Source organism: Prionailurus bengalensis, chromosome A2, assembly GCF_016509475.1.
Source record: "Prionailurus bengalensis isolate Pbe53 chromosome A2, Fcat_Pben_1.1_paternal_pri, whole genome shotgun sequence".
In the NCBI taxonomy this organism is placed as follows: Eukaryota; Metazoa; Chordata; class Mammalia; order Carnivora; family Felidae; genus Prionailurus; species Prionailurus bengalensis.
In genome coordinates, this window is record NC_057348.1 from 16,392,886 (window position 1) to 16,405,804 (window position 12,919).

Below are 12,919 nucleotides of genomic sequence, written 5' to 3' on the forward strand. Positions count from 1 at the left end.
AGAGATTGCCAGCTCCCAGCAGGCCCCAGCCACCGTGTCTCAGGCCTAGACAGCCCAGCCCCCACTCTCAGCCCAGGCCAAGTCCAAGATGTCCTGGATCCCAGCCTGGCTCCGTGGCTGGGAAGATACCTACTCCCGACCCTATGCTTCCCCAGAGCTGAGCCTTGAGCCCTGGCATTTCTGGCTCCAGGAGAGAAGTGTTCACAGGTTCCCCTGGCCACTGTCGACTGCACTGCCCATGGCTTCCAATCCAGCGGTCCTAGAGACTGGACTGGGCCCCTACAGGAAACCCACAGGAGCTAAAAATAGCACCCGAGGGACAAACAGGGTTCCACAGGCCAAGCATTCATGCCACCATGCATGGAGGGGACACTGTCTTCCAGGGGAACGAGGCTGGGGAATCTGGGCACCTAGAGCTCTGCCACCCCAGACCTGATGGGCCTTACTGGTAGTAGGGTGCAGGAGAAATCAGGGGCCTCATAAGAAATAGAAAAAGTGGGGCACCTGGGTGGCTCCGTCTATTGAGCATCCGACTTTGGCTCAGGTCACGATCTCACAGTTGGTGAGTTTGAGCCCCGCATTGGGCTCTGTGCTGACAGCTCAGAGCCTGGAGCCTGCTTCGGATGCTGTGTCTCCCTCTCTCTCTGCCCTTCCCCTGCTCACGCTCTTCTCTCTCTCAAAAATAAACAAACATGAAAAAATCAAAAAAAAAAAAAAAAGAAATAGAAAAAGTACTGGACAGGGGACAGAGGCCTGGGTTAGGGGCCACAGACTGAGTTTGAGGCCTCAGTTCCTGTGTGACCTTATGCAGGGCACAACCCCTCTCTGGCCCTCAATTCCTCATAAGTCCACAGAGGAGAGGAAGAAAAGCCTTCGAAGATGGAAAGGGCTTTAGCTTCAAGGATGTTTCGCTCACCGTAGTGTTTCACCTTTTGGAGAATTGGAAAAAACACCAATGTTTGACAACAGGGAATTGAGACAATACCCACAACAATCATAACGACTAGCATTTCCTGAAGGCTTGTGATGCACAGATGCTGTGGTACCATAGTTATACCCACTTTACAGATGAGGGATTGAAGCTCAGAGAGGTTCAATCTGAGGTCTGAAAGCTGTCGATGTGATCATGCCCCAGGAGTCTTAGTGTTAAGCTTCAGTACCTTTAGAAGTTATAAAGTTTAAAGCCACAAATCTATAGGAAATCTAATTTGAAAGTTTCATTTCTTAAAATTTCTTCGTGCTCATTTAGTTTTGTGAATTGGGGATAATAACTTCAGTTTTGTTCAGTCAACTTTCACCGCCTTCAGAGAGCGAAAAAGGAAATTTAAATCATTTTTCCTAGCAGGGAAAGCTAGCGACTCAGCACTCCATAATCCTTAGTTCAATATAATCCTCCTAACAGCCCTTTGATGAAAGTCTTGCCCTCTCCATTCCGTAGACGAGAAGTTCAAAGCAGAGAGGGGTAACAGCTTGCCCACGGCCACTGTCAGGCCCACTAACCTCAGCCCAGTCCAGCCAAGGCCTCTCTGACCCTGTGTCCCAAGGGTGACCTCTCTGGCTGGTCAGTGCGGCTTTCCCTAGCCTGGCCCATGACAGAGGCATGAGGAAGCAGAAGCTTCAGCAAGTCATCTGGGCTTTAATAGAATCCCTGTTTGCCTGGCTGGGGCAAGCCTGGGGAGGATGGGGTGGCCCAGCCCACTGAGACCCCAGACTTTGCCACTTACTGTTGAGGATCCCTCAGGCCAGCTGTCCTTTGCCAGTGGCTCTCTTGTTTCCCTGCCCGCCTGTGATCTCCCACCCCTGTCACCTGTGGGTGTCCATGGCTGGCCCTCTGCTCTCTGCTGTAGCTCTCACCTTGGCCCTTGCCCATCTGCTGCACCTCCAGGCAGGAGCCCTACGAGGCTCTGAATCTACAGGGTCCGGAAGGAAGGAAGGAAGGAAGGAAGGAAGGAAGGAAGGAAGAAGGAAAGAAGGAAGGAAGAAAGGGAGGGAGGGTGGGAAGAAGGAAGGGAGGGAGGGAGGAGGGAGGGAGGAAGGAGAGGAGGAAGGAGAGAGGGAGGAAGGCAGGGAAGAAGGAAGGGAGGGAGGGAGGGGTGGAAGAAGTGAGAGAAAGGATGGACCAGAGGAGTCTCCCCACCCCAGACCACCCTCCTCCTCCTCCTCCTCCTCCTCCTCTTCATCCTCCTCCAAAGCCCTCTGTGTCTCCACAGCTTCTCAGACCCTCCATTGCTCCATCCCTGGGTTGTCAAGGCTGATCCTGGGGTCAGGACCAGAGTACATGTGGGCCAGGTTCAGGGCGAGGCCAGGATCATGGCTCAGACTGGAGTAAGAATTGGGGATCAGACTGGGGCAGAGGCTCAAGGTCGGCCAGAGTCAGAAAATGGTCCTCCAGCCCTTCCAGGGGGAGTCGTCCCAGTCCCGTGGGGCAGCAGGTGCTGGCTTCTTCAGGAACCTTCCATAGCACCGGGAACTAGCAACTCTGACCATACCATCCCCTGGTCCCCATCCCCCACTCTAGCTCTGGTGTCCAGAGTGACCAGAGCCATTTCTGGGCAGGAAGCCAGCCCAGGACATCCCTGAGCGCCTGTCACTATGGCAACCTGCCTGCCATACCGTCCCCCCACCCCCCACCCCCACCCCCACCGCCAGCCTGGGTCCAGCAGGGTTTTTCAAATTCAGAACGTCAGACTGGGAAGGGCCTCCCAGATCGGCAGATTCTAACTCCTCCCCTTGCCCCAGATGGAGAAACTGAGGCCCAAGTCGGGCAGGGGAGCCGGGGCCTGTTCAAGGACCTGACCCCAGCCTGTCACTCTCACTCCTCTCTGCCTGGCTGGATCGGGTTAGGGGAGGGAGACCTGGACTCGGATCCACCGGGAGGGGGGCGGGCCCTCCATCCGCGGTGATGTGGGGGCGGGAGGCAGGGAACCAGACACCGACGATGAATAAATGATGCCCACTCGCGGCCTGCGACCAGATCGTCACCGCGAGCGCCGGCTGCCTGGCGGGGCAGTCACCGGGCCAACCGCGCCCGGCCCCCCGCGTCGCTGGCTCCCCCCACCTGCGGCCTCGCCCGCCCGGAGCCGCGGGGCGCGAAGATGGCCGGGCAGCGGCGAGGCGCGGGGCCCCTGTGGGCGCTGGGCGGCGTCGCGCTGGGGGTCTGCCTCGCGGGGGTCGCCGGGCAGCTGGTGGAGGTGAGGCGGGGCGGCGCGAGGGGCTCGGGGAGGCTGTGGCCGCGTGGCAGAGGGCTGGGGACGCCCTTCTGCCTTGGGAGCTGCCTTTTTCCCTGCCTCCTGCCCTCGGGGACCTGGATTAATGGGGTGACACAGCCCTCCCCCGAGGGCTTCCAGGCTCCGGGGGGGGGGGGGGGAGACTCAGCCCCCAATCTTAGGGTCCCTGGTCTAATGGGAGGGCACAGCCCCTGACTTCAGGAACATTAGTCGGGTGGGGGAGACTCACCCTGATGGTAAGGATTCCAGGTCTGACTGGGGATACAGCCTTGCTCAGTCGCTGGGGGACACAGCCCTTATCCTCTTGGCTTTGCCCTAATGAGGGCGGGGTGTGGGGGGGTGTAGGGAGAGGCATGATCTTTGGTTTCAGTGACCTCTATCTAGTCTGATAGGGGAGATCTAGTCCCTGATCCTAGGGTCTGCCAGAGGAAAGAGCTTCTGCCTCCAGAGATCCTTCAGGGTCCCCTGACTAATGGGGGAGACATAGCCTTAGGAAACAGGTGAGGGCTTTCCAAGCTGGAGGGTAGGGGCAGGAAGAGGAGGAGACCCTTTACAGAGCAGCCGCGTGTTGAGTTCATCTCCATGTGGAGCACTTGGCCCTGGAGGGGAGAGGCAGGCAGGCCAGGACCCAGGGATTCACTCAGGGGTCTTACTTGGTCCTGGTGATAACGGAGAGTTGGCAAAGGTCTCTGAGCAGGGGAGAGTCGTGATGGGTCCTGGTGTGGAAGGAGGAGGGTAAGTTGGGAGAGGGCGCACGGCTGAGAGAACTGCGGGGAGCTGCCGTGCCGCCCAGCAAGAGGGAAGGAGGACAGCCGGGGGGGTTCGGGAGCTCAGCTGGGGCCAGGCAGGAGGGAAGGCAAGAGTCGGGGCCACCTGCGGCCCCCCTGGCCCCTCCGTACCCCATTCTTGCTGAGCTGAGCAGGGGAGCCAAAGAGGCAGACCAGACCCAGAATTCTGAAACACGAGGCCGGAGGGAGAAGGCCCAAGAGGCAGGGCCAGGGAGGAGTGGGGGTTAGAGCCTGTGCAGGCAGAAGCAGAGAGGAGAGGCCAGAGAGACAGAAAGGCAGGAGTCAGCAAGGTGCCCAGGAGAGCCCTCGGGGGCAGGTGCCAGCAGACAGGATGGAGAGGGAGGACAGAGCCTTATCCTGAGGGTCTAAGAAGACACAGCCCTGAACCTGAGGGTCCGAGGGACATGAAGACAGAGCCCTATACGCCGATACTAGCCTGTCCCTGCTGCAGACCAGGGGGTGTGATCAAAATGCTGGGCTGGAGTCGGATGTCAGCTCCAGTGTCCCTGTAAGGGGAGCCAGGCTGGCTTGAGCCCCGCAGAGTGTACCTGGGCCCCTTAGTGGCTGCCCTGAGGCCTCCGGGGCAGAGCTGAGCTGGCCTGGGTGTGGCAGAAGGCTGAGGGTGGGTGTTGCATCACTTCTGAGCCAAGGACTCTTCCCCTCAGCCCCCAGGAGCACATCTTCTCCCGGCTCGTCAAGGAAAATTGCATTTGGAGTCCATCCGCCTGCCATCTGCCTACAGCCTGAGCAAGGGCCTGGCTGAGCCCAGGGGACCCAGGGAAGCACCAGAGAGATGGGGAGGGCTGAGTCCACGGTACCACCCACCACGATCCCTACAGCCATCATCCTCCATCTGATGGAGGCCGGAGCTCCCAAGCTTTAGAGTTCAGACCCCCCAGCAGTGCCCACCACGAGGAGGTGCCCCACTCTTACGTGTCACCCTCTACCTGAGATCCCTGTCAGGGAGAGATCGTAAGCTCAATTCCACCCAGAACAAGGCTGGAACAAGGTGTCCGAAGTGGGCTCTCAGCTTCCCCGGGCTCAGAATCCAAGATCTCTTCTCTGGACCTCGGAGTCTTCCAGCCACACAGCCCAGCCAGGCCAGACACACTGAGCCTTAGGACCCCGGCCCTGACTCTACAGACATATGTCTGACCACACGCTCGTACTCCAACCACACGTGTGCCCTGTACCCACAACTATGTGCCCAAACCCTATGTGCTCCAACCCACACACACGTGCCCTGAACCCCCAGATGTGCCTGACCCCACACACATGTGTCTGACCCTGCAAACGGATCCAGGCCCCTGGGAGGATGCTGAGGAGGGTTATCTTCTTGTCAATTTTCCCACTCTACTTGGGTAGAGAGAGCTTCCCAGAGAACCTTGGAACCACCCCACGTTTAAGTTACAGATGGAGAAACTGAGGCCTAGAGGAAAGGAAACTCCCACCCCAGTTTACCCTGGTTAAGAGAAAAAAGCTGAGGAATCATGTATCGGTCCCAAGCACAGAGATGCCCTGTGTTACCTGGGACAGGTTGCCGATCCTCTCTGAGTGTCCCCAAACATGCCGAAGGGTGGTGTGCATTAGATGAGGAACTTGTGGTAGGTGCCAATCCATGCTCATGTACCAGGGGAAAGACTGGACGGATGGTTGAGTTGTGAGTTGCCTTTCCTTCCCAGAGAGCCAGAAAGGACTCCTCAGGTCGGTCCATATTCAGTTAATCAGGAGACAATGAATTCCATAGATGCCCCAGGGTCCTCTCTCCCTCTAAACGCTAACCGCCTCCCCCTCCATCCCTCAGCCAAACTTGGTGACAGAGATAGGGTCATATCCCTCTCGGCCCCTTAGGTCAGGGAGAGGTCCTGCCTAGACCCACCAGGATAGGGCTATGTCCCCCAGGGCAGGGCCTTGTTCCCCTAGACCCCCAGGGCAGGGCTGTGTCCCCTCAGTACCCCAGGGCAGGGCCGTGTCCCTAGACACCCAGGGCAGGGCTGTGTCCCACTGGGAAGGTGGGAGGTGGCCTGCTAAGCTCTGCACAGGCTTGTTCCAGTCATGCTTATAGCTTTCGGCCTCTAGGTGTCGCTGCCTCATTGCAGACAATTTATCTGGTCCTGTCCCAGGAGACTCTGGCCTATCCTTCTGGTCAGAAGAGGTGACTCTGGCAGGATAGTTGACTGTTGAGGTCATCTGGTGGGGGTCCTGGCCAGACAGCCGAGCCACGGGCCCTGAGTCCAGCTCCACAACCCACCCCACACCGAGGGTGCTTGAGAGCAAAGTCCCCCAGGGCAGCACAGGCCTTGCCTTGTCTCTGGCCTTGGTCCTGAGACCCCATCTGCCTGTGGGGCCCAGGACTGGAGCAGGAGGAGACCAGCAGGCTGCCGGAAGGGGCCTTGAACCTCATTGGGACAAGCCATCCACCTTTGCCCCTTCAGGCCTTGGTGTCCTCAAGCATCCCAAGTACCCTTGTACCCCAGGTCCCTGGCTCCATGGTTCTGGAGCTGCTTTCTTCCCTTGCTCTAAATCCGGAACTTCCCAAGGTCTAGGACGTTGACTGTGAATGTCGAAGACTCTAGATTCTAGGAGATTCCGAAACACTTGCGCTGAGTCCTTGCTGAAACCTGGGCCTCTCTCGGCCCAGCCCCAGCCCCCGGCCTCTGCCTGGCTCATTCTTCTCTCTCCTGACCTGCAGCCCAGCACGGCCCCGCCCAAGCCCAAGCCGCCCCCATTGACCAAGGAGACCGTGGTGTTCTGGGACATGCGCCTCTGGCACGTGGTGGGCATCTTCTCGCTCTTCGTGTTGTCCATCAGTGAGTAGCTGCTCCCCGCCCTCTCCCACCCCACGCCACCCCCTGCACCCCACCCCCGGCACCACCCCCAGGGGCTCAGAGCAGCAATTCCGGGCAGTACAAGCAGGCCAGTCGCCCGCAGGAGGCCCACTGTGGTTTCTGGCACCTCCTGATCTACACAAAGTCCCTGTGGAGGGCTGACAGGCTGGTGGTGACCTGAAGTATTCTGCCCAACTGGGACACAGCCACATGGCAATTACGGTAATTACAGGGGACTCCACTGAACCAGGATGAGGACGTGTCATTTTTCCCTATCGCTGGCCTCCTGATGCTTCTCCTGCTGTTTGGCCAGGCTTAAAGGGCCCACACCCAGAAGCCCCAGCAAGGCCATCCTTGGCCGCAGCCCAGCCTGGAGGCTCCCCAGACACCCGGCAGATGTGGCTCCCAGGCTGCAAACCCTGCCTTGTCAGATCCCATCCCCGTGGAACGACTCACACCCACCTCCATTAAGAGCAAAGGACCCCTTCCTCTCCTGGGACTGAGTTGCTTGACTCCAGCTCGCAACAGAGATGGGCTTGGCGTGCCCCTTTCGGCCCTTCCAGAGCAGGGGTCTGGAGTTGGAGAAAGAGGGCAGAGAAATGTCGGTGGATAGGGAGACCACCAGGGTGCAAAGCAGAGTCTGACGAAGGTTCCTACACATCAGAGGTTTGGGGGAGACGCAGGCAACGAAGGGACAGAAAACCCCCTCGCCCTGCACAAGCTTCACGGAGGAGGGTCCTCTCCACTGCGGATGCATGCGGAGACGCATGCGGTTTGGCTGGGTAGGCTGCCCCCCAAGAATTCCAGGCAGAGGGCATGGTGCGGGCAGAGCAGGGACGGAATGGCCTCCACACAAGGTCTCAGGTGACCCCTAGAGGACTTTTACTGCGTGCCCCCCAGGTCGGATAAGTTCGAGCTGGAGCTGGCTCAGGATGAGGTCCCCTGGAGGGCAGCGCCACAGCAGAGGGCCCACCCAGATGTGAGGACTCCGAGGGAGACAGGGACATCTGATTTGCATCTGTTTCTCCCGGCACCAGAAAGGCCCTCCTTGTGGGAAAGTCTCCACGCACACCCCCACCACCATTTCTTCATGGCTGGGGTGGGAGCAGGATCTGAGCAAGGGGCTGCATTTCATTCCTAGCCAAGGTGAGAATCAGTCAGGCGTCTTTCTGGAGGCCCTACTGACACACCGTTGTGGCTACAGCCCCAGCCCAGGTGCTCAGAGAGGAAATCGTGCCCCCCAGCCCGCAGCACCAAGAGCATCTGCCCATAAGGAGCAGTTCAGGGTGCGTGTCCAGGGAGCAGCTCCGGGGCACTCCACGGAGCAGGGGTGAAGGCACTGAGGGGCCTCTAAACACAGAACGGCCTCTCCAGACTCTGCTGGGCCCCGGACAGTGGAGGTGCCCAGGGCCACACAAGCAAGTTGCAATGACAGACCTGAAGAGAGGCTTGGACATGAAGCATGCAGACCAGCCCCTACTCCTCACCCTGCTTCCTAGGAAAGAGGAAGGGAGAGTAAGGGAGAGTCCCAAAGTCTTCTGAGCAGCAGGGCACCACTTGTTACCTTCCCTGCAGGGCTCCATGCAGGGCCCTGGGGAGTAGGGATGGCATCTCCCGGAGAGGAAACCTCTTTCCTGCTTTCCCGGCTGCTTGGGCCCAGAACCTCATGCAGAGGGGCTGGGGTTGGGTGGGGGGTGCCTCTGGAGGTCCTTCCAGCCTGGGGACTCACATTCCAAGCCCCTGCCTGGGTCCTGGGACTCGATCCAAAACACGTTGTTTTTTTCCCTTCGTTGAAGAGAAGTGACCGGGCCAGGCTGGGTGGGGCAGGCAAGGGGCGGTGTGTGGGCCCTGCTCCAGCTGCCAATGGCTGAGCTCCCTGCAAAGCTGAGGCCTCATAGAGCCTGGGACCAGCCTCTGTGGAGAACCTGAGTAAGCACGGTCAGAGGATGTGCCTGGTGGGGTGGCTGGAAGAGACGGCCCAAGCCGGTAGGACTAGGGCCATAGGCCTACACACAAGGGTCTGGAGAAGACCAGAACCCAGCTCTCCGGATAAGAAAGGTTTGCCGTTTACCCCTGGACAGCAAGGTACCGACCTACTGCGGGGTACTCGTGCAGCCCCCCAGAGTGCCCGGATGCTGTTAGCTCCCCCTACCCACCCATTCGGGAGTCTAGTTCTGTCCTCAGCAGCAAAGGCTTTGAGGCCATCTCATGCATGCATGCATTCCTTCCTTCCTTCCTTGTTTTTCATTCTGTGAACCTGGGGGAGACTTAGCGGGGCCACGATATTTGGCTGAAAGAGTCACACCAGTTGACTCCAAAGGGTGCTCCAGCCCTGGCTACATTGGTCTGATGCATCTTCCCTAAAATAGGCCTGGCTTGTCCCGCTTGGCCGTCCTGCCCCCAGGAGTCTGCCAGGAAGTTATGTCTTGTCATCTGATTTATAATAGGAAGCAGCCCCGTCCCCTCCCCTGAGGCTGGGGCCAAGGTGGTCAGACTGTGGGGCCTTAGAAAAATAAACTCAGTCCAGCCGGGCCCTGGCAGCCCAGCACTGCCCTGCCCATCACCAGACAGTCCAGCTTCGTTCCCTGGCCCAGCTCGCGTGGGCACAGCTGCCCTGAGCCGGAAAACCGCTCCCGGAATAACTGTGGGAGGTGAACGCCCCAGGGCAGGGTCTGTGCCCTCTCGTGGGGTCTCGTGGGCTCTCACGGCCAAGAGGAGCTCAGGCTTGTCCTCAGGGGGGCTGAGGAGGACACAGCTACGTCCTCCAGTGTCTGAGGTCCTCTCAGGAGCCTGGGGAGGAAAACCTAGGAATTACTAGGAGCCGAGAGACCTGGGTGGGAACACAGGACAGCCTCCAGGTAGCTGTAGCGTGAGTCACCGTGCAGTCCTCTGCCCTGCCCTCCAGGGGCCTCAGTCGAGTCAGAAACTGAGACCAGTGACATGATTTAGGATCCAGGGCAAAACGAAAGTATGAGACCCCTTGTTCACAAATTGCTAAGAACATTGACGGCAGAGCATTAAGCCAAGCGCGAGGCCCTTCCAAGAGCGGGCCCCCGTGTGAAGCCAGTCCTGCTCTGGAAACTGCTGAGCTGACCTCGGAAATCCCAGAGCCCACAGGGGTTCTGTCCAAACACAGAGCCTTCTGCCAGAGTCTCTTGGGTGAGACACATTTAGGTAGATGAAGGCAGGTCTGCAATGTGGGCACCATTCCTGGGGCGTCTGAGCTCCAGCCTCGGCCAGGCCTGCTCTGTCGTCCCTACAGTTATCACTCTGTGCTGTGTCTTCAACTGCCGCGTGCCACGGACCCGGAAGGAGATCGAAGCCCGGTACCTGCAGCGAAAGGCAGCCAAGATGTACACGGACAAACTGGAGACTGTGCCGCCCCTCAACGAGCTCACAGAAATCCCGGGAGGTGAGCAGACCGGGGAGGGGCCCCCAGCTGCACCACCGCCTGTCCCTGCCGAGCCAGCCAGACCCTCAGTCCTGCCACCAAGAGTGGCCCTGCTCCCCGCCTCTGCCCCAAACCTGTCCCTGGAGGCCAGAGCACAGAAATGGGCCCGAGTGAGAGAGACCCAGAGGCAAGTAACACCCGGAGCTCTTCTGCAGGCAGGAGAAGTTCGGTAGGAAGGAAGAAGTGAAGGGCTGGATGTGGGAGGCTCTGGTGGGGGCCCTAGGACCCTGCCTCACTCCGCTACCTGCCTTTCCTCTACCCCACAGAGGAGAAGAAGAAGAAGAAGAAGGATAGTGTGGACACAGTGGCCATCAAGGTAGAGGAGGATGAAAAGAATGAAGCCAAGAAGAAGAAAGGAGAAAAATGAGAAGGGCTTCCTGGAGGTGGCAGCTGGGGCTGGATAGCCCTGGGGCTCAAGTCCAGGCCAGGGTCCAGGCATCTCGGACTCCAAGCTCACACATGGACCACAGAGGTTGCAGAACACCCTCTTCTCAGCTCCGACAGGGTGGCTGAGGCCCCATCGTTACGGCCCGTCAGGGGCAGAGACAGGACTGCCTCAGGTGTCCTGCCTCCCGGCATGGACTCAGCCCCTGTCGCCTCACCCATGTGGCTGTTCAGCCAACGTGGTCTCTGGCCACTGTCGCCCTGCAGATCCAGATCACACCCACCCGGACGTGCCTCTGTCCCTTCCGTCAGGAACAGCAGTGGCTCTACAGGGTTGACGGGAAGCAGTTTCCTCTCTCCGAAGGGGATGGCCAAACTGGATGGGCTGCAGTGTGAGGCCATGCCCAGAACAGCCACAAGGAGGCAGAGGGTGTCTGGGGGAAGCTTCAGCTCTCAGACCTGGCTAGACAGCAGCCCTGGTGGCCAGAAAACTGTTCTAGGCCCCGTGGGGGTGCTGGCCAGGATGGTGAACAGAGAGGCCCAGAGGCAGGGGCTCCAGCCCAGCAGATACCCTGTGCCGAGCAACTGCAATGGAGTGGAGGCTGCTGGGGGCCTGAGCGGAAGGCCTGGGGGCTCAGGGCTGGGAGCCGCAGGGCTGGGTCAGGGGTGCAGAAGGCTGAGACCAGCAGGCCAAAGGGAGAGGGGAAGAAAGCTGGTACTTGGGCCCCATCTTGGGGATCCAGGGAATCAAGAAGCCCAGGGGAGGCTTGGGCCGTGCTGGCGGTCCCTTCTCTGTGGTGGCGGTGGGGAGGGGGTGTCAGGGCCCTAGGGGATCATCGCAGAGGGCAGTCAGGGGCCGGCCACCCCCCGGCTTGTGAAACAGAACAGCACACAGCTTCCTCCTCTACCATCTCAGCTCTCATGCCTCAAAACATCACTGCTGTCCCGAAGGGGAAGGCCCAAATACCACCTAGAGACTGAATCTTTGGGGACGGGACACTCAGAGGGGTTTCCAGATGGCAGCGAACCTCTGCTGAGGCGCTCAGGTCTGAGCCTGGAAACCAGAGGCTCCTGAGCTGGGGAAGCTGCTGGAAAATCTCTCACTGCCTCGGCAGCCTGCAGACACTTGTAAATAAAGCTGAGTGCCTTCTCGTACCCGAGTGACCTGAGATGACCCCTCAGGATGCCCTATCCCTGAAGCATTTATGTGGAGGGTGACGTGGCAGTGACGGGTGGCACGGGCCAAGCTGAAGCTCCCTCCCCTGACTATTCTCCCAGCCTGAGTTAGGATGAGCTGGAGGAAGAGGTGGCGGCCGAGAGAGGCAGAGGGACAGCCGCAGCCAGCTGGGCATTAAAATGGGGGAGGAAGCCGCCCGCTCTCCGCTCCCCTCCCCTCCACTTTGTGGCTTTCAGTAGGCCTTCCGTGGCCTGAGCCTTGTGCTGGGGACACGGAGGAGTCAAATCTGGATTCTGACCTACAGCTGGATCACTGTTCTACAAGAAGACACGAGTCTACAGGCAGACACGAGTCACGGAGCAGCGAGGGGGCAGAGAAACTGCAGAGGACCCGCTGTGGGCGCTGAGAGCTCAGTCCGCCAGGCAGGAACCCTGACTCTGCCCTCAGGGTCCAGCCTTACGGGCTTCTCATACAGCAGGTTCAGGCTGTGGCAAAGGTCATTAGACCCATACAGGCCTGGGCCCTCCTGTGTGGCCCAGGCAACAGAGGCCCAGAGGAGCAGGGGCCACTTGAAGTCAAACAGAGAACCAGCTGGTAAAGCCTCGGGGGTCCAGGCCTGAGCTCCATCTGCCCTGCCAGCTGCTCCCTGGCCTCTGCCCCGGGGCCTCTGCTGCTCTTTTATGGACAGGCATGGCTGCTGGCGGATAATGTCTGGTCCCAGTGGGCACCTGCCCCAGTCTCTAGGCAGGGGGCGGGGCTGGACGATCAGAGTTCACTACGGTGCTTCAGGGCAATGACAGGGTGTGTTCCAGCCACCAAAGTCAAGGAAAGTATCACAGAAAAGAACACACTCGCCTGCGAGGCCCAGACAGAGCTGCACCTTTACCCCAGCCTCACTCTGTGTCCTGGCAGCCCAGCTTGAGCCCGGACAGAACATTCTAGGCCATCCATCACCCCAGTATCGTCCCTATACATTCCCACCTTCTGCGAGAGCCACCCCAAACCTAGAGATGGAGGCAGACCCGGGGGGAGGGGGGGGCTCTGCGCTTTTCAATAGAGACGGT

At 59.4% G+C, this 12,919-nt stretch overlaps 1 protein-coding gene across 1 annotated transcript; it reads left to right on the top strand.

Annotated features, from left to right (window-relative positions):
• The first annotated feature begins 2,946 nt into the window (after window positions 1-2,946).
• TMIE (transmembrane inner ear) lies at window positions 2,947-11,833 on the top strand. Its single transcript, XM_043587239.1, has 4 exons — window positions 2,947-3,191; window positions 6,708-6,825; window positions 10,106-10,255; window positions 10,561-11,833. Exons 1-4 carry the CDS (start codon window positions 3,096-3,098, stop codon window positions 10,659-10,661), a joined length of 465 nt encoding a protein of 154 aa, XP_043443174.1. The 5' UTR covers window positions 2,947-3,095; the 3' UTR covers window positions 10,662-11,833.
• The last annotated feature ends 1,086 nt before the right edge of the window (window positions 11,834-12,919 follow it).

Excerpts from the sequence above, each read along its gene's own strand:
- TMIE (XM_043587239.1), top strand. The coding sequence starts at position 3,096 with ATGGCCGGGCAGCGGCGAGGCGCGGGGCCCCTGTGGGCGCTGGGCGGC. Across the intron at positions 3,192-6,707 it reads TCGCCGGGCAGCTGGTGGAG|CCCAGCACGGCCCCGCCCAA; the intron begins GTGAGGCGGGGC and ends CCTGACCTGCAG. Across the intron at positions 10,256-10,560 it reads GCTCACAGAAATCCCGGGAG|AGGAGAAGAAGAAGAAGAAG; the intron begins GTGAGCAGACCG and ends TCTACCCCACAG.